The sequence below is a fragment of the Pezoporus occidentalis genome, unplaced genomic scaffold (genome assembly GCF_034315485.1).
Source record: "Pezoporus occidentalis ecotype Australia unplaced genomic scaffold, CSIRO_AGI_Poc_V1 ctg161, whole genome shotgun sequence".
NCBI classification, from domain to species: Eukaryota; Metazoa; Chordata; class Aves; order Psittaciformes; family Psittacidae; genus Pezoporus; species Pezoporus occidentalis.
Genome location: NW_026913437.1, coordinates 43,623 through 64,918, shown reverse-complemented (window position 1 = coordinate 64,918; position 21,296 = coordinate 43,623). Strand labels below are relative to the sequence as shown.

The following is a 21,296-nucleotide window of genomic DNA, read 5'->3' as shown; positions in this document are numbered from 1 at the left end:
ATAGCACTCTTGCCTATCACCTGGGAAAGGAGCAGCTGAGTGTACCGCTTCAAGCCAGGCAGCTCTGTGCAGTGTGTGTGTCAAGGAAAGCTTTGGGAAAGATAAGATTCTCATGTTGTACTTTGACAAGGAGTCGCAGTGACCGAGGAGGCTCCATGTTCCCCTCGCAGCCAGCACAGCAGTTTTCCATGGCGTTGCTGCAGCACTGCCCTGCCTCTTTTTATTGCCCTTTGCCACATCACCACCTCCTGTAGCCAGGGGTGCTGGGGATGTGCCAGTCCTGCGGCCCAGAGTTGAAGGAACAGCTTCCAAAGGGACAGTTTTCTGAGTCTCTTCAAGTCAGCTGCAGCTCCAGATGGGAAGGAAAAGTCCAAGCTGATGACAGATATCCTGTGCTGCTTCTGTTTGAAGGCAGTAAATGAGTAAGGAAAACATTATGGCTGTATGTGGTGTGCAGCAAGGCTTTGAGTTTACCTACCTTCCAGCCCTCCACATCTCCCTTATTTGCCCAGAGGTTTGCAAACACAGCCATGGGAGGGTTGCAGGGGTAGCTGGCCGGCAGCCTGGACTGTACTAGCAAGGAATTCACTGGCAGGAGCTGCACCCCACATAGCTGCTGCAGGTGCTGTCCTCTCCCTGGGTCCAGAGCCTGGCTTCCTGCACACAGGAATGCTGCCCCTTCAGCCTGTGATGCACAGGGAGATGTGTGGGTATCACTATGAGATCAGAAGTCTCTCTATATCCTGTCTGTTGCTCTGCCAGTGATGGCAGGCAGGATTCCTTGGATTTCAGGTCCTGCTGCCCTCTTGGCCTTGTTACAGATGAATCCTTGGTTGTCAAAACCTGGGTGGAGTCACAGCTTTGTATGCCTCTGGTTAACCATTTCAGGACTGCTGGGCCTGAGGCTGCCCAGCATCAGCTGCTGATCTGAGTTCAGCCGAGTGTCAAGTGGTTGGTATCTCTGAGAATGAAGCTCCATGTGCCCCAGGTTGGAGTGCCTAGAGCTGGAATACCCCCAGGCAAAACCCATGAACTGGATGCCTGTGTTGTACTGAGGTGCTCTTTGAGAGGTGAGGCTAATTTCTGTGTTCTTGCTGCCATTCTGAAGCGTTGTACCTTGATGCACAGAGATCTTAGGAAGTTCTTTGTTTTTTAAGTAGTGTGGGTGCTACATACCCTCTAAACCAACAAAGTTAACTCCTGGTTTTGTGGTCACTTTGGGTCTGTCACGGACGTGATTGAGGTAAGCTCCTGCTATGTGTATCAAAGGGTAATTTATGTTCTCAGTTTATGAATTTATGCATCTTGTGTAGCTGTGGCTCTTCCTAAAGAACAGTTGGAACCATGTTAGAACTGTGCTTCCCTCTGCCTGTTTTTCTTATAATGTATACACTTCTTATATACACTCTTATTTGCACTACTGCTTTCCAAAGCGTGTTTTCCTTGTCTTGTTCCCATACATCCATTCTCCTGCCATGTTAATTCCTCCCCTGTTTGTGCTTAACGTGTGCGCGCACTGAGGAGAGCCGAGCACCTGGAGAGGGGCAAAGGGGCTGTGAGCTCTCGGTAGGGCACTCTAAAGCATTGGCACAGAGATACTAACCCTTGAAGGGTACAGTGCAGTGCCAGGAGAACCACCTTAGCAGGACTGCTGAATGACTTAGCCCCCTCCCTGCCTTAGTGCAAGTATGCCACTTGTCTTAATGTGCTCCAAAGTGGAGAATACAAGTACTGTGGAAACCCTGAGTCACGAGTAGCTCATCGCACATTACCACCGTGCTGGGCTGTCACTGGGCTGCTGTGGTCTTCCCCCTTCAGTTTTTAATGCTGTTTCAGTTCTTGTCTGTATGTCAAGTCTGTGCCCAGCCCTGATCACCCACCACATCCTTTTCCCTCCCCTCTGCTCTGCTGCTTTCTCTTCTCTTTCTTTCCTGCCCGGCTGCTGGATGGTGAAGGGGGGAGCAGGATGTGTGTGTTGGGAGGAAAGGGGAGATGGCAGCTGGGGGGTGGAACAGGGTAGTGCTGCTGGGGGTTGACAAGCTGCCTGCCCTTGGCTCATGTTGTGCAAGGCTGGAGAAGTGTTGGGGTGACGAACGAGCGTGTTATGACATGGGGAAATCGCTGGCACCCACTCCCACTTCGGCTGGCTTTTCCTTGCAAACACAATGGGTTGAGCTGAATAGGGAATAATTGAAGTTAGAAAATGTTTCTGACTCTGTTCTGAAATTGTTTGGAAGAGAACTGGCATTATTATAGTCCTGTTTAGTTTGTAAAGGCTGGGCATAGGCAGAATGGGAAATTCTTGCCTGCTGTAAATGCTGCACACACCATCTTTTACTGCAGTTACTGGTTTTTAAAGTGAAAACGAGTGACTTCAGGGTGGAGTTTCTGTTTTTCCTGTTTGTGTGTTTGTTTTGGTTGTGCCTGAGGTTAACTGTTACTTGCGCTTGGCTGTGGGGAGCAGGGTTTGGGTTAGCTTCTCTCTCTTTTCTTGTAGATAGTAGCAGATTATTACTGGGGACTGGGAAGCTTTTTGGGCAAGAATAGAGGACAGCTGCATTTTCTACCCTTTAAATACAAGATACACAAGCTACAATGAAATAGCAAACTATAGGATTAAAATTTCCCTTGTTTAAGCTCAGATTTGCACTTCAGTAGCTAATGTGATATTCTCTCGCTGCACAATTGTAAGTGTGGTTGCTCTGGGGAAAATGGGGGTGGAAGGGTTGGATTGCAGAGCTCTGCCAGAAGCATCTCTTGCTCCAAGAAGCAGAAGAGCTGAGCAGAAGGATGCAGAGGACTGTGCAGTGCTCAGCGCTGATGGGCAGCACCCGGCCTTGCAGCTCAGTTCTCAACAACAGGAACTGCCACACTGGTTCCAGGAACAGATGCTGAGCGATGAAGGCCACAGACTCCTCTTGACTTGGTGTCTCCTCCCAGCTCTGGGAAATCAGCTGAGTAAGGGTTTGAAAACCCCAAGGTTTCACCTCCGCTCCTGTGTGTGTTTGCTGTTGAGCACAGTCCCCCATGCATTTGTTTAATGCCTTTTAGAATCCATTTTCAGGCTCTGCAGCCTCCTGAGGCACCGACTGCCACAATGCAATTATGGACAGTATGAAACTACTTCCTTTTGGGTGTGTTTGCTTTAAACCTGCTGCTTAATGACTTTGTTGGATGCCCCCTCAGAAAGTGAACAATTATTCAGCATGCTACAGACTGCTGCCGTGTCCCCTCTGCAGGCATCTCTATTCCTAACCAGAAGAGTTCTTGTCTGTTTAATTCCTTCTTCTAGTGAAGCTGCTCTGTATCTCAAAGATAAGTGTGGGGTTTTTATTACTTCTCTCTTTCCTCTTGGACAAAAGCGTCAGGAAAACCTTATCATAGTTAAATGATTCTTTGGGCCCTCTTTGTGCCAAAATAATTAGTTTTCAGCTCCTGGAAATTACCAAGAGCTTCCGAAAGGAAGGGAAAACTTTGTTCTTGTACTGCCCTTCAGTTTGAGGTTGCATTCATATCCCAAACTAGGTAAGAGCATGCAGCAAGTAAACAGGAGAAGGGTCTGGATACGAAGTTCTCCTTTGCTGCCAACAAACCTCCCAACTTAATACACACAAATCGAGTGAGTGCAAGGAAGTGACAAAATGGGGACCTGAGAGATCAGGAAGCTCAGTAATTGAGTCAGTACTGAGCAAGGTCAGCAGTGCTGAACAGGAACAAAGATAGTGACTGCAGACAGAGTGGAGTTTGGTGTGGGGTTTTGTTCTGCCTAGTCCAGAATAAGCACAGTGTTTTCTATCATGTGTAACTCTTGAGAGAGAGGAGTAAAAAGGGTTTTATTTAAAAGGCTCCCATCTGGCATAAATACCCCATTGGAGAGAGGGAAATGCAAATCTCAGATCCAGGAGCAAGCATCTGCAGGGAACTCCTCGCTGCCCATTCTGTCTGGTGCAGCTCTTCCACCTTGTGCCCTTTGTTCCTGCCCTGTCACACTGGAGCTGACTCCTCCAGCCTCTGCACACCAATTTCTTGCTGCTGTGTCTCAGTTTTAGGGTTTCCCATCTGCACTGCTCTGTCTGCTCCTGCCATCTCCTTCTTTTCACGTCACTGCACAGGGAGCTGGTCGTGCAAGATGAGGTCGTGTCCCTGCCTAAGCTCTTCCTGGCAAGAACCCCTACCAGATACCTCAGGAGATGAGCCTTTGCTTCCTCTTCTTCATTATTTATCTAGAAATGAAACACCCAAACAACCAAAGGGCACCTACTGAGGAATGAAAGGATGGTTTACATTCTCCTGTGCTTTCTGCTGAGTTCCCTTCCCATCTCACAGTGCTGCCGGGGCCTTCCTCTCCCATCCCGCCTTGCTGGCTTGTTACCACCCACCCATTAGATCATGTCTGAAATTAGCTGGTGACAACTCCAGGGCAGGGTTGGTTTCTCTCTCCTCCTTAGCAAAGGCTTGGCGCAGTTTTGAGTGGGTTTGCAAAAAAATAGTGAAAACCAACGAAATAAGCCCTTGTGCAGCAGAGGAAACCAAGGTGGGAAGGATGGGTGCCTGGGGGAGGTGCTGGTGAAGGTCTGGTGCAGAGAAAGCAAGAGCTCGTGGCATCAGAGCTTGTGCTCAAAGTAGATAGTTCTGTCCACTGTGCAAGAGTGGATATCTTGAATAGTCATGATGATGAAATATTGGATTCACTGTGGGGGGGGATAATGTTTTGACATAAATGCTTATGATAAAACACAACACTTCTATTGCACAGTGGTTTCTGTAGTAGCTTTGGGGGTTTGGGGCAACTAAATGATGATAAAATAGACATACTGATGCATGCAAGTGTTCAGTCTCAGTAAGATGATGATGATCTGTTAAGGTGATGTTGGAAACGTTAACATTCATCCCTACATAACACATTAGAGTTCCAGTTCAGAACCAGTAACTTGATTTTAGGTGCTCTCAGCAGGGAGTTAACATCCCATAGAGTGCTGCCCCTCCATATTTTGGAGACTGTCCCTTTTTCGAGATGCAAGGTGATGCCAGCAGGGGACAGTGGGTGTTCCTGGGGGAGGGAAAAGATGCTGAGGGCTGACGAGTGACTTGCAGATCCCAAACTGGAATGCTGAAGGCTCCCTGAGACTCGCAGCAGGGCCTGGGCTGCTTTGGATCAGGCACAAGCAGGATGTAGAGTGCATGGTCAGGTTAGATAAACTTTCTCTGTGGGACATACTTTGAACTCTGGGAGGCAGAATTTCTGTTGCAGGCAAACCGCATACATAGTGAATAATCATGACTGTGTCCAGAAATGAAAGAGCCAAGTGTGGCTTTCCCTTCATGGTGAATCCTGTCAGTTAGAGCAGGTCCCCAGCCTGCACGAGTGTTCTTTGTCATAAAAGAAATGCTGATGGGTAATAGATTAAGCAATGGTAACTTCTCACTATGTGGCACAAATGTGACTTTCCTAACCAGGCTCTGTTAGCTCCAGTCTATTTAAAGCTGTGTGTTCAGGTGTCAGTTCTGGTAAGCATACAATGGGTTTAGGACCTCCTCACAGAAACACAGGCAGAAGGATGTAGTTTTCCTCAGAAGCAGCAATATTTTTAGCCTGTCTTTATATTTTTACCTTGTAGAATGTAATAAAAGCCAAATCCTGCTACTTTGCACCTTCATTTAATTCATATTGTTGCTTTCCACATGGGTAATACTTTGGATTATTATATACTTTTTTTATAATGCCTTTCATCCAGAGATCTCAAGCTGATTTGGCCTGATTCCCAGGTACAGCTTAGCAACACTTAGCATAAGACCAGTAAAAGGAAGTAAGAGGGAGTTTCAGGCACTTCTTGGCTGGCTGTCAATTCAAATGCACCTACAGGTTGGAGCATCCCCGGCCCCTGAGCCCCCGCTTCCTGTGCCTGTGGCTGCTGGGTGTGAGGTTGTCGCAGTCAGAAAGCCCTCTCCTTTTCCTTTCTCCTGCCCCCCAAACAAGCTGGTCTCTCCCAGCATTTATAAGAGAGAGGGGACGTGACTTTATATGGGGAGAACTTGGTGGGATGTGTAGGGGGGACCCACCCCATTAATCTGCTGTTATTTTGTTGTCTTATCACAAAGATGCACTAAGTCAAAGCCACTTTCAGTTCTGTATTTCCCTGCATGTGTATAGGCATGTGCAGTGTTAACTTCTTTTCCTCATCTTTGCATTTAGAGTAACTCAGTTCTGTTTGCTGTATTTACTGAGGTGGTTTCAGTTTCTTTTTCAGTTGCCAGAATGTTTTTAAAGCTTTTATTCTGAATGTTGTTTCTTCTTTGGAGAGGCTGTTGGACTTTGGAACCAGCTCTTATAGGAAAAGCCTTGCCTGTCTGGAAATCTGCTCCAGCTTGGTTTGCTGTTCAAAGTGCTGCTTCCGAGGTTCATTTTTATGTCTCCTTGGAGGTATTTTGTCAGAGCACTGCTTATCTACCCTTACTGCAAAATGATCCACCATCTTAGCTAACCACTCACTTCCTCACCCCCTGCTCACCGGTCTTGAAAGCAAAAAGGGAATCAAACGGTGTCTGCTCTTGCGCAGTGATCTGGCTTCACCTTTGGACCATGGGCAGCATTAGCTGGGCTCACATAAAAACCTTGCAGAAAGAGGAAGGAGACTGTGCCGTACACAGCAAAGGGTTAACCCGTGTGTTGAGGAAAGGGGGAGAAAATCAGGCTCTGGCGGGACTCTGAGTTGCCCTGGATTATTTTCCTGTGCATACAGCTTTCTCTTTTTGTGGTTAAATATGACGGTTACAGTGTAGCACTTATGCACAGTCAGTAACTCAGCACAAAACATGCTGTAGTCAGGGCATGTATCTGTAGCCTGTTCCTTCTGCTGAAACTGGAATTCTTGCATTCACTGCAGCCTGGGTAAAGAAACTGAGGTGCACATCTCCATGGGAGACTTACACAAACTCCAATGGCCCTCAGTGATGTTGGATTTGCACCTCAGCTCCTGCTTCTGCCCTCCAGGCTGCCAATGCAGCCTCCTGAAAGGCACCAGAAAGGCAAGTTTTGGCTCAGGCTCCCAAACTCTTGCTTGTCTTTTGTGGAATGACTGCAAGTGAAAGGGGCAGGGATCTTTAAGGGCTGAGTCACGATTTTGTGGAAGTTTGTCGTGTAGTTACAAAATCACACACACAAAAAGAAAGTGCTGCTGAGCAATAGCCTGGAAAACCCTGCTTTGCTTTTATTCCTTCATTTCAGAAGGGGCTGTGTGACACTGGCAGCCTTTTCTGCTGTCTGGCTTAAGAGCAGCTGGGGGCTGGTGGGTGAGAATATTTAGCCCTGATGCAGCACGCTATCAAAGGACTTGAATTTGCTCAGCTTCTGCCATCTTCAATGTAACTCTGTATTCTCACTCTGCCATAGAGTCACTGTAAAGGAGAAGGTATTATTTAGCACAATTTCCTACCTTTCATATACAAATTCTTTATGTAAATAGGGGATTTCATCTTTTTGAAAGGGACAGTATAGATCTATGGCTTCTGAATCCTCACTGTGGTGTTGAAAACTGCATCTTGTGTGGTGCAAAGCAAGTCCCTCAGCTCTGATGGCAGCCCCTTTTGTTGTGTGATAAGGATAATACTTCCCAGCTCACAGGATGGATTAGTCAGTATTTTTATAGTGGTTTAACAGTGACCATTTCTGCTGTGGCTTGAAGCCTTTTAAATCAAGCAGGAAAGTCACCAGGGCAGCTGTATTACAAGACCAAGATAGGGAGCCACAGAAGCAGAGGGAGGTTTGAAGGGTTTAGCTGTTGATCCAGATTGTAAGGAGATAATTTCTGACTAAGGTATCAAGTATGCCCCAAATTCAGGTGCTAATCAGTGCAAAGCTGACCTCCTTCAGTGCCTAAAGGAGCATGGCTAATGGCTCACAGGTATATTTCTTGTTCAGGTCAGAAAGCAGCTAGGCGAGGGATAAAATAACAGATGAAGCAATAGAAAAGCTTTAAGAAGAAAGGAAGATTGTTAAAGCTAAAATCCTGTTAGAGGCAACAGCTTAGATTCTAAACTGTGTTAGGACAAGGAACAGAAAAAATAGCAACTTATCAGCGCAACAGGGAAAACCACCAGTGATCTGTTTGGTCAGAAACTGACGGTAATTATTCTCCCAGAATTATGTTCCTTTTTACTGTGGGATAGACTATCTACATGGGAACTATCTCAAAACAATTACAGGAGAGCTTAATCTGCAGTGGCTGTTCTGATTAATTTCCCCACAGAGAGGGTTTCTTTCACTTTTGCAGCTGAAGGAATGTAGATGAGCATAATTTCAACTAAAAGGCAAGAAAAGTTTGAACTTTACAGATGTAACAAATGCCTGCTGCTGTAGCTGCCAGGGAACGAGCACTGCCAACACAAATTGTATGGAGGAGCAGTAAAGGAGCACTCGCCCTATCTGCATTCATGGACATTAGCAACCATGGGGTCTGTTAGTTTCAGGAATAAAGGAAGTCTCATTAAACCTAACAAATGTCTTGCACTGTGCCCAGAAGAACTACTAGACTTCAGCTCTGGTGGTGTCCAGCAGGAGCAGGCTGCAAAAGCCAAAATCCTCAACAGAGAAAGAGGGAGAGTATGCGAATCTTGCCTGCTGCTGCCCTTGGAAAGGTCAGCCTCCGAAACAGGAAACAAGAGAATTTCATCTTGACCTTTAAATACTGTGTTTGGATGAGAAATGGCTTTTAGGTATCTGGCAGTCTGGAATAATAAAATAACAACTATATGGTGAGGGTATGAGCTTCTAATTGTTCAGCATTTCATAGAGCCTGATTGAGGACGGTGTAGGACGCGGGGCCTTCAGGTTGCCAGTTGGAATTGGCTGAGGTCAGCTGGAGTTAGAAGTTAGCCTCTGATCTCATCTGGTTGCTGTGAGGGAAATGCATAGGTGGCCTCATCAAGCTGTCAGCACTGGGACCTAGCTGAATTAGCTGGCATCTTCTACCAGTAGTGTAGTTTCCATTCAGTCCCTAGCAAATCTATTCCTACCCAGGAGTTCTCTTCCTAACATGCAGCAGTGTTTGTATCCGGCATCTGCATTTTTGTCTTGCTTTATAGAGATTTGAGTCCTGTTTCTTTCAGTCTGGTGCCACTCCTATGCACTAATCACTTGTGTAAAAGTATTTATCCGTTTATCCACCCTGGCATCTCTGCTATGATGGTTAAAATTCAGCAGCCCTGATCACAGTTGTACTTGCACATACGCAGCTTATGGAGGGGGCCTGGAATCTCCGAGTTTGACAATGTTTGTTTTCAAAATGAGCTGCTCTTCATCTATGAATTTATCCACTTTTGGTTCACTAAAAATAATTTGCTTGTGTTGCATGAAAAATATTTGCAGAACCTGGGATTTTTTTGAAATACCATCTTCTAAAGCTAACATTGAGACTTGCCACTGTCCTGTATTCGGATGTTGGGGTTTCTTGGTGACAACAGGGACAAGTACACCCCTGAATTAAATGAATCCACATCTGATCATTTAATCCAGATGGATCACGATATCTTTAGAATATTTGTATTTCAAAATGCTTTGGATTTTAGAATTAATTGTGGTGGTGTGGAACAACAGCATTTCCCAAGTGCTTCACAGAGTGAAAACTCCTTGCCTGTTGCTCAAACAAACACTAAAATAACATGTGGAAAAAGCCTTTGGGTCTAAAAGCGTTGGAAAATATTATCAGTTTCTTAATTATTGTTTTAAGCTGAGATTCACATTGTCAGTGCTGCTTTTGTGTGTGTTGGATTCGGTCCTGGAAGCAAACAAGCATTCAGGAGCAGACATGGAGCTGAGTGTTTCCTCGGTCTCACTGCATTTACCCAGCCAGGAGCATGCAGGGGCCCGTCCCAGCACTGCCTCATCACAGCTCAGCCCTCCCGTTTCCCCTCGGAGCTGGACACCAAGATCCTGTCTTTCAAATGGAGACTTTCATTATCCTTACCTGAGTGGTAGGGTAAAGAAAGGGTTTTTACTTCTCAGACATGTGAAAAATGGTGGAGATGTGTGAAAGGAAAGCCCTTACAGTGAAACTGGAAGTTGTCCAGATATCAGTACATTAAACTGTTCAGAGAACCAGCTTGTCACCAGGAGAGAGACTCTCCTGTTGGAGGTAAGGAAATCTCCATCTACTCCATCTCAGTAACACCATGCTGCCGTTAGCGTTTGTTGTTGCCCTTCTGAACCTCCCGTTGCTCCGCACTTTTTTTGTTGGCTAAAGCATGCAATGGGCTCTATGCCAGTGCCTGAGTTCAAAGCACAGCCCTATGTTTTCCCAGTCTTCTTGCGTTGTAACTCAATGGCTTTCTAATCCATTCCCTCCTGCTTCCAGACAGGTGAGACACTGCTTTAAGGCCCTGACACCATTTGTGGTGTGAAGTAACAACTTCCCTACCTTGGTCACTGCTGTGAATGCTCCATCCCTGGCGGTGTTCAAGGCCAGGCTGGACAGAGCCTTGGGTGACATGGGTTAGTGTGAGGTGTCCCTGCAGAACTGGCTGAGCTTAAGGTCTTTCCCAACCCTATTCTATGATTACTATGCAGGATGAGGCAGTGGGGCTTGAGAGTACTTTGTTTCCAACGTGTTGCCATCCTGCCTTCACCCAGGTACCACGAGGCGTCCTGTCTGTGGAGACGGCCCTTACCTGACCGGGAACAACCCCATGTGGAGCGCTGAGGACTCAGTGCTTCAGCGCACCCTGAGGTACAGCCCCGGAGCGATGATACCGCCGGGGGACGAGCCGAGCTGCTTCGCTCGGTCCCTAGGGGCCAACCCACAGCTCCCCTCAGCCCCACTGGGGCCCCCCCATCGAGGGTAGGCCGCGACGGGCAGGTGTGAGGCGGCGGCTCGGCCTGTGTGGTGACTCAGCGGCGGGCCGGTTACCGTGAAGCCGGCAGCAGTGTGTGTGCGGACCGCGCTCCATCCGCATCCGCATCCACACCGTGAGGCGGCGGCGGCGGCGGCCGGACCGCCCGCTCTCCCGCCCCGCGGAGCCCCTGAGGCGAGGGGCGGGGAACCCCGCAGAGGGGCGGAGCGGAGTGACAGGTGCGCGCGCGCGCGGAGGAGTCCCGCGGCGGCGCGTCCCTCACCCCCCCCCCACCCCTCCCCTCCACCATGAATATGCAAATGCAGGTATAATTGCCAGCCAATGGCGTGCGCGCTGGTCACATGGTGCTGGTGGAGGCTCAGGGAAGAGAAGTTGGGTCTCGGTGAGCGCAGGCAGCGCCGCGACCAGCAGCAGTCGGAGCCGCAGCCCCAGCGAGCCGGGCAGGGCGGGCGGGCGGCCGGGGCAGCGAGCCACACAGCCGCTCCCCGCTCCCTCCTCCCCGCGGGGTGCCCGGCGGGCCGGGGGCTCTGCCTGGACCATGCCGATCCTCCTCTTCCTCATAGACACGTCCGCCTCCATGAACCAGCGGGCGTATCTGGGCACCAGCTACCTGGACATCGCCAAGGGCGCTGTGGAGATCTTCATGAAGGTGAGCGCGGGGCCGGGGCGGGGGAACCGCCGCCGCGGTCGCCCCGTTCGCCCGCTCACGCCGCTTCTCTCCGCTCTCTCTCCGCAGCTGCGGGCCCGGGACCCGGCCAGCCGCGGCGACAGGTACATGCTGGTTACCTTCGACGAGCCGCCCTACTGTATCAAGGTAATAACCCCCCCGCGGCCGCCCCGGCCGTCCCGCGGCCGCCCCTGCGCCGCGGTGGGGCCGCCCTCGGCGCGGTGGCGGCGCGGCGCAGCCCTGTCCAGCCCGGCGGCGGCAGCAGCAGCCTGTGAAGATGGCGGACATTTTGCTTTTGTATGGAGGAGAGAGGCTGAGGGCGCTGCTGAGATGGAGGAGGGGGGGGGAGGAGACGGACGGGAGCGTGATTCACCGCCCCGGCGTGCCGAGAGGGGCGGGCCCCCGGCCGGCCGCGCTCCGCCTCCCGCGCCCCTGCTCGCTCGCCTCCCGTGAGGCGGCGGCTCCGGCGGGGGCCGCGCCTCGCCTCAGCCGCGGGGTCGCTGCGGGGCACGGGGTGAGGGCGGGAGGCAGCGCCCTCCTCACGTCCGCGGGACCCGTCCGTTGCGGGACGGAGGCACCCGCGAGTGTTTTCCGCCAGCAGCGGGGTTGGCGTTTCCCTTCCTCCGTACTCCTGCAGCGCTCTGAAAGCCGCACCAGTGTTGGCCAAGGTGCAGTGTTGTGGTGAGGGGGAGGCTGACTGCGCTGTCCCTGTTTTCTCATGCCTCGACACTGAGGCAAGTAGGGCCATGCCGTTTATCACGTCGGCTGCACCACGAGGTTATGGCAAGAGGAAGAGAAATCGGGGCTCTGTGTCCCTTGTTACTGTAGCCTTCACCTTGCCGATAGAAACATCTAACTTCAAATGTTTAAATAAAGCATGCCACGGAACACATAATTGCCATGGGAGCTTTAGAGTCCTTCTGGATTAGGACTTCATTTGCCATGACTAACATAGTAGTTATAATCGTTGGCCTTGGACCCATAAGTTTGAAGGCTAAAGAAGTTCATGTAAAAATGTGTTGCTGTGCATCCCAGCGAATAAGAACAAACCTCGTATAGATCCCCCAGCTAAAACTTCTTGAAGAGCGCTCCTAACCCCCCCCGTGTTCACTCATACCGTCTGTTCACATGGCTGATAATTGGGAAACTTCGTTCTCAGGAGCTTTGAATCTTGGCTCCTTTCATCATCAGGATATTTACACAGCTAAGAAGCCCAGTGTGCGTCCTGAAGCGATAGGAGTTGAGTCAGTATTTACTGTTATTGCAGCTCCTTTCCTCAGAATGTGCAGAAATAATCCTATTTCTGTGAGTTGAAACCATCCTTCTCTCTGTCCAAAAACCCCGGTCTGCTCAAGAGAGGGTTTTTTTAGACATGATGCACACACCCTTTTCCCCATCCATGTTTGTGGCTGGATATTAACCCTAGATCCTTGTTACGCTCCTGTTAACTGTAGTTTTCTTGTATTGAGGGCTTTTTCTCCTAGTTTTATGTCCGATATTTCCCAAGTGTACCTTTCTTGTGTTTGGGGAGGAAACCTTTTCACTGCAGTGGTAGCAAGCATCCTGGTGGCTTAATAAAACCATGATTCTTCTGCTGGAGCTCTGTGGTAATGCTACAGGTTATTACCACATATATACTGAGATCTGCTGAGGAAGATCTTTCTGCTTAATGAGCATCTGTGTGCATTCTAATGTAATGAGCATCTGACTCTTCCTAGTTTTAGTAAATAGTAATTGGAAAAAGTGGGACTGTGTGATATCCATGGTAGTGTTCAGTCATGTTTGATGTACAATAAATAGCTGGGGGGGGGGGGGGAAGGAGGGAAAGCGTTGTAGTTCTTGTAACTTGCTGATGTCTCTTCTCAGAACTGTATTTTCCTAACTTAAGCATGCTGATTTTGTTAAATGGGACCTTAGACAATCTTCTGGTAACTTGTGCAGGACCAAGCTGCAGATCCAATAGGTACATGTTTATAGGAGGTGTGATCACAGCTCCAGTTCAACCGTTACATAAAGGCTTCATGGCATAAATCAGTGTGGTTAGGCTGTCATCTTGTCTCACTTCAGCACAGAAAGCCTCACAGCAATGTGATTCTTCCCCTACTAGAAGATGTGTTCTCAAGACCTTTTGCTGGTGTTTCTGATGGTGTTTTCTAAGAACCACAGTTATGCCAGAGAATTTTGTGGCCTAGGTCTGGTTCTGCGTGTCGTGCAAAACGTCCTTGGGAAAGAAAACAAGAAATCAGTTTCTTTGCTAATGCTGCTGTAGTTTGATACTTTTATCTCTTAATTTAGAGAAGGGCAAACCAAACCTGACAAGTGGATGTATTTTGCAAGTGTGTTTTCCAAGTCTGTGCAGTAGGGTCTGGTTTTGGTTAGTGGCTGCTTTATCCTCTTGTTTTCTTTATGATTTACACTAATTAAATTGCATAATCTCACAGATAGCTCTTAAAGTTACCAGTGAAGCGATGGAGAGAAATAAGCTTCTTGTGGAGACCACCCAGGAGGTGGAGGTATTATGGGAACTTCAGGTCGGAGTAACTGATGCTAGGGTTTGTTCCAGAATTCATTTATCTGTAGCATTAAAGTACTTAAAATCAACACTGCTGGTTCACTTTTGATGGACATGAATATCTCAAGAAAACATCATTCACATGGTGGTATTGTGCTAAGCAAAAGCATCCTGCTATTGCACCGGTGGTTTGCTAAGGTCTGTTAAAGTAAGGATGTATTTGGAGCTGTCTTTAGTATAGAGGGTTTGAAAATAGTTAAGAGACCTGTTTTTAATTGACTGCTCACAGTTCTCTATTTGTGCCCCTCTTTAAAACCAGGATTATTCAGTCTCTGGCTTTGCACTGTGGCTCTGCAGGACCTCTGGTGGCATGTGTCTAAAGAGGAGACAGGGTGCTGAGCTGGGCACATGGGGACAAGGAGATTGAGATGGTAGGAATTCAGTTCCACTCCCGTAGCAAATGTCTCTGGAAGCTCATTAGCTTTTTTGCTGCTGTTCATTACATAATGCATAGATGGTGATTTGTGATGGTAATTATGCAGCCGTGTACAACTCTGATGTTGCTTCCAAAATACTATCCAGTAAAGAGACAAATATTTAGTATTTTAAAAGCATGTTATGAGATTTATAAACCCATAGTGGTGAAACAGTATGGTCCTGTACAGGTAAATGGAAAGATATCTGTAAGTTCTGTTGAATATTGGGTTAGACTCTCATTTTATGGGCTAGGAGGGAGAAATTCGATGTTAGTTCATGAAGTAAGAAAGTTCAACCTAATATAGTGTGTTTTTCCACCACTGTGAGGTTTTAGATTAAAACCATAATAGGATGCTGTCAAGCGAGTCCATTTCAGAATAGTGGCATGTTAGCAACATTGGAGTAAGCCGGTCCATTCTGATTTGGGGTATTTGGGCACCCTTGGGAAGCTCATGATACCTATAGTAAAACTCTTTTGTAACCAGTAGCATGTGGCAGGTGTCTATTACAATTAAACCACAATATAGACATTGAAGGAATTTACTCTCCCATGTGTATCCAGTTCTCTTGAGTGGGAAAAACGGGTTTCAGAGCAGTTGTCTGGCACAGCATTTGATGTTCTTGGCCTTGTAGCTGAGATAAACGTTATCCGATTCAATGGATTTGGTACCTGATGTGTCCTTGTTTTGAAGCCTTTTATATTCATGGACTGCTAGGACTTGGAGCTTACTCCATCCCATGAGTGCTTTGACCTTGGGTGCCAACCTCGCCCTTCTCATCCCCTTGGATTCAGTACCCTACATAGCTAGTACCGAATGCCTGGGGAAGAGGGTGAAAACAGGCCAAGCGTGTTACCTACAGCTCTGCAGGGCACTTCCCAAGCTCTTGCAGCTTGTGGTTCAAACACCCATATGAAGGGTTTGAACGTCGCCAGTGGTTTTCTATAGCCCAAAATCATAGAATCATAGAAAGGTTTGGGTTGGAAAGGACCTTAAGAGCATCTAGTTCCAACCCACCTGCCATGGACAGGCTTGCCTCACACTAGACCCCGTGATCACGTAACTTTTAGCATTGCCAGGTGCTTTTTATTCCTCTGTCAAACGTGTTTCTCCACACCTAAGTGTGTTTTCTCATGATGCAGAAGAGAGGGAGGGAGGTTTCAACGACACCTACCTAGATTCCTCTGTCTAGGAATGGAGCTCGTACCAAAATCTCTGCCTAAAACGGAGCTTTTCAAAAGGAAAGCAAGGTTTAGCTCTTTGGTTTTTATTACATTCTTAATTGCTGTTAAACCTCCCATCCTGCAGTTTGTGGTCTGCTTGTGGATTTGTGCTGCAGATGGCCAGTTCAGGCCCACCAGTGGTCAGGTGTGAAGTTATTAACTGGACTTCTCTGTTCCGTTGTGACTGATATCTGGCTGCTGGCAGTGGGGTGGCCTTGCCTCAGTGCTTGAGGAATATTATTTATGGTAGGGTCACAGAAATATGGCTTTTGCTCTAGTTCTTGTGAGATTCTGTGGTATGACCTTCATAAATGATCTGGCCATAAGTCAGAGAACTGAAGTTATGTTTGCTCTGCCAAATCTGAAATTACATGTATATGTATCTTCCCCTCTCTGCTATGTGTTACACTGAATTTGGTTCAGTTGTGACTGCACTATAAAAATAGGCTCACAGAATTTGAGTGCAGAAATACGGACGTAGCTGTCTGAGAAGTACCTTAAAATAGTTAATACAGTGAAACGCTTTACTGTTTGAGAAATGCAAACTGGGACTGATAGATAGGATGCCTTCCAGTTCTGTTGCTGTTCCCTGCTAGTCTGAACATATGTTCAGTGCTAAAGAGCTCTCTTGTGAAAGCAGCCTGTTGTGATGGACTGAGTGAGCAACCTCCTCTGTCCCCCTCAAATTCTCATAAGGGGTTGAACTTGATGACTTCTGATTTGGGGGTTGGATTGGGATGGAATAGGAATTTGTAAAGGCTCTTTTAAACATCTCTCAAAGAGTATTTATTACATGTAAATACCCTGTTGATTTATAGCATTAAAATAGTGCTTCAGAACTGGGACTTCATAAGGTCAGACTCGGGGTCTGACCTGCCACTGACTCTGCAAAGGGGGGTGGCAAATGAATAGGATGTGCTGCAAAACAGAGATGGGAGATCCATTTGTCTGTTTCTGGAAGGTATTAGATCAGAGCTCCTAACCCTGAGCTGCAGAGAGAAAGAGAAACCCAGCTGTGAAACCTGTTGGGTTTGAGGCAGAGTTCTTCAGGAAAGCTACCTGAGGTGATAGGTAATGCGTTTGTATGTGTGAGTTTTAACTTCTGGCAAGGAAGAAAACCAGAGGAATACCTGGTAAGCTGACGTAAAGCAAATCCACAGAATAATCTTAAATTGGTTAAGCCTTTAAAGGAGCCCTGAGACACGAAACCCCATCAGTTTTACGTGTAAAAGGTCTGGCTTTTGGCAATTGCGAGTACTTGGTGGTCTGACCCGTGCTGTGGAAAGGCTGTATGAACAACTGGAAATACAGTTGGGGTTTCACAAGTTGGGACTGAGGTATGCAGGCAGAATTGTATGGTGCAGAGCAGATACTGACTACAGGGGCAGGAGGGGAGCTGATACCAGAGCGATACAAAAGGAAAAGAGCCGAGGTCAGTGGGAGAGGCCTATCTTTCTCTCCAGATACGCTGTCAGTGATGTCCAAACTTTGTGAACCTGCTAGCCACGCGTTCCTGGAAAGAGGAAGAAAATGTAGATGTATTACTGAAGGCTGGATGAGATATAGGTAGGCTACAGTCTGTTGATAACTAGTTCAGGAGGCTGTTCTGTATTTCTTAGGGGAGTTAGAGCCATTCGTCCTTTACCACCATCCACGTTTTGAGTCAGTCCGAGCAACGTTTTTCTTTCTAAGCAGTAACATCTTTCATTGGTACCTTCCCTTCAGTCTTGCCATACATCTTTCACTGAACTTGCTTGGGTTTTGTCATGGGATTTGTGTATTTACAGGAGGCTGACTTGCGGCATAAGTGACTGGCAGGTTAAACCCAACGGTTGCTCTTCCTCTGTTAAACACAATGGAGTTAAGAAAACAGGAGTCACTTCAGTGTTTAAGGAGCACTCATGCAAACCCTGGTTGCCTAGTTCTTTCTGAGAATAAAACAAACCCATACCTCATCTGTTTGAGAATCTCTCACCAAACAGTTTTTGTGTGTTCCTTTCTAACTGCCTTATCACTACGGATGTGTGCAGTGTGTGTATGCATGCAATAAAACCCCTTTAGAATTAAGTATCTATTTTGAACGGGATAAGTAAGGCCAACTACAGCTAAAAAGTTCTTGTTGGTTCAAGTGGTAGGTTTGTATTTTATGTACTGTAGTGCATGGGTCTTGTAATCTAAAAATCTAATTAAAAAGCCTTACAATTGTCAGTTGGCATGCCTGTAGTAGCATATAATAATGTATTGTAGCTCCTTTTAGCTTATAAAGGTACTAAATGGGTTCCAGTAGAGAGCATCCTTTAAAAAATACATTCTCTTTCTTGAGAGACAAGGTATTGGATAGCGTAAAGCATCTTAAATGCTATTAAACGTGTGTAAGCATGAAAGTCTCGCTTCTTTCTCCCTGCCTTGAGTGACTGCTTCTTGCTGTCTGCCTCTTACTTGGGAGTTGTGGTGAGCATCCTTCTGCAGGAATTGGTGTGAGAGGAGAAAGCACCATACTGAGGAGTTTTGTGCTCGGTAATGTACCTTTCCTTCTAAAGAACCCAGACAAACCAGTAATAATCAGGGTGATTCATTCCTCTAAAAGAAATACTTCAGTACATTCTGAAATGGAGGTCTCGTGTAAAAAATCAAGTTCGTGTGCGAAGGTGATGAAGTTTTTGCAATGGATTAATTTGAAATGGAAGGGCAGTTCAGAAATGAGCTTCTTGACAGATGGGGTGACCTGAACTCTGCTTGGCTGTCACTTCTGTTGTTTCTGAAGTTAAATACTGGAAGTTGTGCTGCTGCCTGCTACCTGCCTGCACGGGAAGGGAGACTGTGCTGTGAGTTAGTTCCTAGTGGAAATACTTGAACTGGGTCTGCTTCTGCAGGAATCTGCAAACTAAAAGCTTGTTCTTTCATCTGAAGTAGGTTGCAGCTTCCTACTATTGATGAGATGCCAGAGGCCTTGAATGGAAACCAACATCTGGTGTTCATAGCTGCTGTAGCCATTTCTCTTTTTTCATCTTTCTGTTTGGTTCTTGAGTTGATCTTGCACACATTCAAAGATGTAAGCCCTTAAGACTACAGGATAAACTAGACAAAAGTAGATATGTTTGCACTAAGAGGCTTAACTCATCCTCAGTGCAAAGGTTGTCTTTATTTTAAAAATAGAAGCTTAAAATGGGGAATCCAACAGTTGAGTTGGAGCTCCCTGGTTGTATTTTTGTGGGTGGGGTGTTCTGTCAGGAGGAAGGGGCTTTGTGAAGTTGGGGGTTTCTGCACTTACTCTTCTAAACTGGTGCTAAATGCTGGTTGTCTCACAGTGGATCAATGGGAAAGGTAATTAAGGTTGGAGACACTTCTCAGTGTTCACCCTTGCAAATACTCTTCAAAACAGCTTGCCAGGAAGAACTGATTTGCAGCAGCGGTGGAAGAATGATGTTCTGAGCTGCTTGTGAACAAGGAAAGCCAAAAGTTGGTGTTTTGCTGTTTCAGAGAGCTGAATCGAATGGGAAAAGGTAAATTCTGTACCTTGTCACTTGTCTTCTGGAGGGGAGGACAGTGCCCCCAAATCCAAAGGTCCTGTGAGAAAAGCCTGAAATTCTTCAGCTCTTCTTACTCACTTTCTCTCTTGAATGCCTGTGGCCCTGATTTTATTTAATAACATAGACTACCAGGAAATCAATGCAAAGAGCAGTTGCTGCTGTTGGAAATCTTAAATGCAGATTGTTATTTAAGTAATTCACTCGTGTAAATTTAGAGTCTTGGTGTTTTTTTCTTCCTTAAACTTTAGTGTTACAGTGTACCTCTTAATATATAACTCTTGTGCTTCTACCCCCCCCAAAAGAAGTATACAGGTAGTAATATAAAGTCTTGCTTTGCATTTTTCTTGCTAATTTTAGGTAATTCAGAGAACAGTTGTGTAGTGATCAGTTTCTAATTCAGTTTCAGCTATAAGCAGCATGTTCTAAGGGTAAGGTCTTAGTAAGGTGCCAAGGAAAAAGTACATTCTCATAGTGAGACTCAGTTATTGAGCAGATGAGAATCTGTGGTTGCCAATAGACTGACAAGTCTGTATTCACTGTGCAGAGTGAATCTCTGTATTCACTCTGCAGAATTCACTCTGCTTTGTTTTAAAGACAAAGTTTCTTTTAGTGCATTTATAAGTATCTCTGACACTTGAACTACTTATTTTACCAGGTAAGTAAAGCAGAGCCTTGTTTTCTTCTAAATAGCTTTTCCCTCCCCTTATTGTTTTCTAGCTAAAGAGCCAATCTCACATTGTACCCAGTTTCTGTGATTCTTTGCTTGGGCTCCTGTGCAAGCTTTCCAGGAACAGCAGCACTAGATGGGTTACATGTTATTCTAGGCTACAAAATGAATGCTTCAGAATGCCTGAGTTTTGCCCTTTGAAGCTGAAGATGGTTGTTGAGCTCTGTGTTCAGAGATGCTTTGAAACTCTTAACAGTCTAAAACAGTACAGATCTTCATAAGGTGGATGTTGCTGAACAACTCATTTGGCTGAAAACAAAGCTCTACAGTGTGGTTAAGCTGGTGGTGTTGTATTGCTTCTAGGTGAGAATAATGTGTTAGTATTGGTCTTCATAGCATGTTAGTGGAGCCAGGAAGTTATTATTTAATAGAAACAAAAAAGGGGGATGAATTGAGCTCTGCTTTATGGGAAAATCTACATCTGTTGAGCCACAACACTCGGTGCCTGTAGCTGCTCCACCGTCCTGGTGTTGTACTCACTGGTCTGTCTCTTCCTTTTCTCCCCAGCACTGCCTTGGGTGGCATTTCAGACATGCATTGGGGGAACCTACGGATAGATGACCCCCTTTAGATTGGTTACCTTCTTGAGATTCAAAGTAAACTTGCAGGATGTGCACAAGCTGTGTGATGTGCTTTTTGAAGGAGGGGAAGGCACCTGATAGTTCCAGAATGAGTGTGGATCATGCTGTGTGGTGTCTGCTCCGGGCTGTGAAGGTAGAGGTTCACCAGTAATTCTTTTCCACTTGATTCCCCAGACCATGCCTTGAAGCATCATCCCTTGTGCTGGTGGCACACACACTCTGTAACCTTTCAGCTTTTGCCTTTAGTCCTTGTGACTTTTCCAACCACGAGACTAGGAAAGGACCAGAAGGTAAATGCTCCATCCCTGGCAGTGTTCAGGGCTGGGCAGTGTTCAGGCCTTGGGCAACGTGGTCTAGTGTGAGGTGTTTCTGCCCATGGCAAGGGGTTGGAACTGGATGATCTTAAGGTCCTTTCCACCCCAAACCATTTTGTGACAGAGCTGGGAGCTGACTGGCGTTGGAAACATGTTGGATAGTCTAGAAGAGCAATGGGTGCTTGTGGCTAAATGCACATTTTTGATGGAAACCTCAGGGTTTTGATGGTTGCTCTCTGTACAGTGGCTGTTTTAGATGCACCTTTAATGGTATTTCTGAAATGACTGCTATGCTGCTGAACAGAAGCATGCAGCCTCTTGGTTTGCTTACTGTGCTAGAACTGCAAGTTGGATGATTGTATCTGTGTTCCTCTCTAAATGTGAAACATAGCTTGATCTGATTCAACTGTGCTTGGGGAGT

At 46.7% G+C, this 21,296-nt stretch overlaps 1 protein-coding gene and 2 long non-coding RNA genes across 8 annotated transcripts in view; all 3 read left to right on the top strand.

The window, feature by feature from the left end:
- Nucleotides 1–972: 972 nt before the first annotated feature.
- On the top strand, nt 973–3,810 carry LOC134160596 (uncharacterized). The gene is made up of 2 exons (XR_009963625.1): nt 973–1,070; nt 2,498–3,810. It is a non-coding gene; the product is annotated as an uncharacterized LOC134160596 (long non-coding RNA).
- A 925-nt stretch (nt 3,811–4,735) lies between these two features.
- Nucleotides 4,736–10,373, top strand: LOC134160595 (uncharacterized). The gene is made up of 3 exons (XR_009963624.1): nt 4,736–6,421; nt 6,885–7,391; nt 8,408–10,373. It is a non-coding gene; the product is annotated as an uncharacterized LOC134160595 (long non-coding RNA).
- Nucleotides 10,374–11,179: 806 nt separating this feature from the next.
- Nucleotides 11,180–21,296, top strand: part of LOC134160609 (integrator complex subunit 6-like) — a 40,213-nt gene continuing 30,096 nt past the window's right edge. For 3 of the 6 annotated variants that reach the window (XR_009963631.1, XR_009963630.1, XM_062612757.1), the window contains exons 1-2: nt 11,190–11,494; nt 11,582–11,659. Coding sequence is in view for 4 of the 6 variants with exons in the window: in XM_062612757.1 (XP_062468741.1) it covers nt 11,384–11,494; nt 11,582–11,659 (189 nt within the window). In the remaining 2 variants the exon portion in view is untranslated. Of the gene's footprint in view, nt 11,495–11,581; nt 11,660–21,296 lie in introns of all 6 variants that reach the window. The other 3 variants (XM_062612760.1, XM_062612759.1, XM_062612758.1) reach the window with 2 other exon arrangements.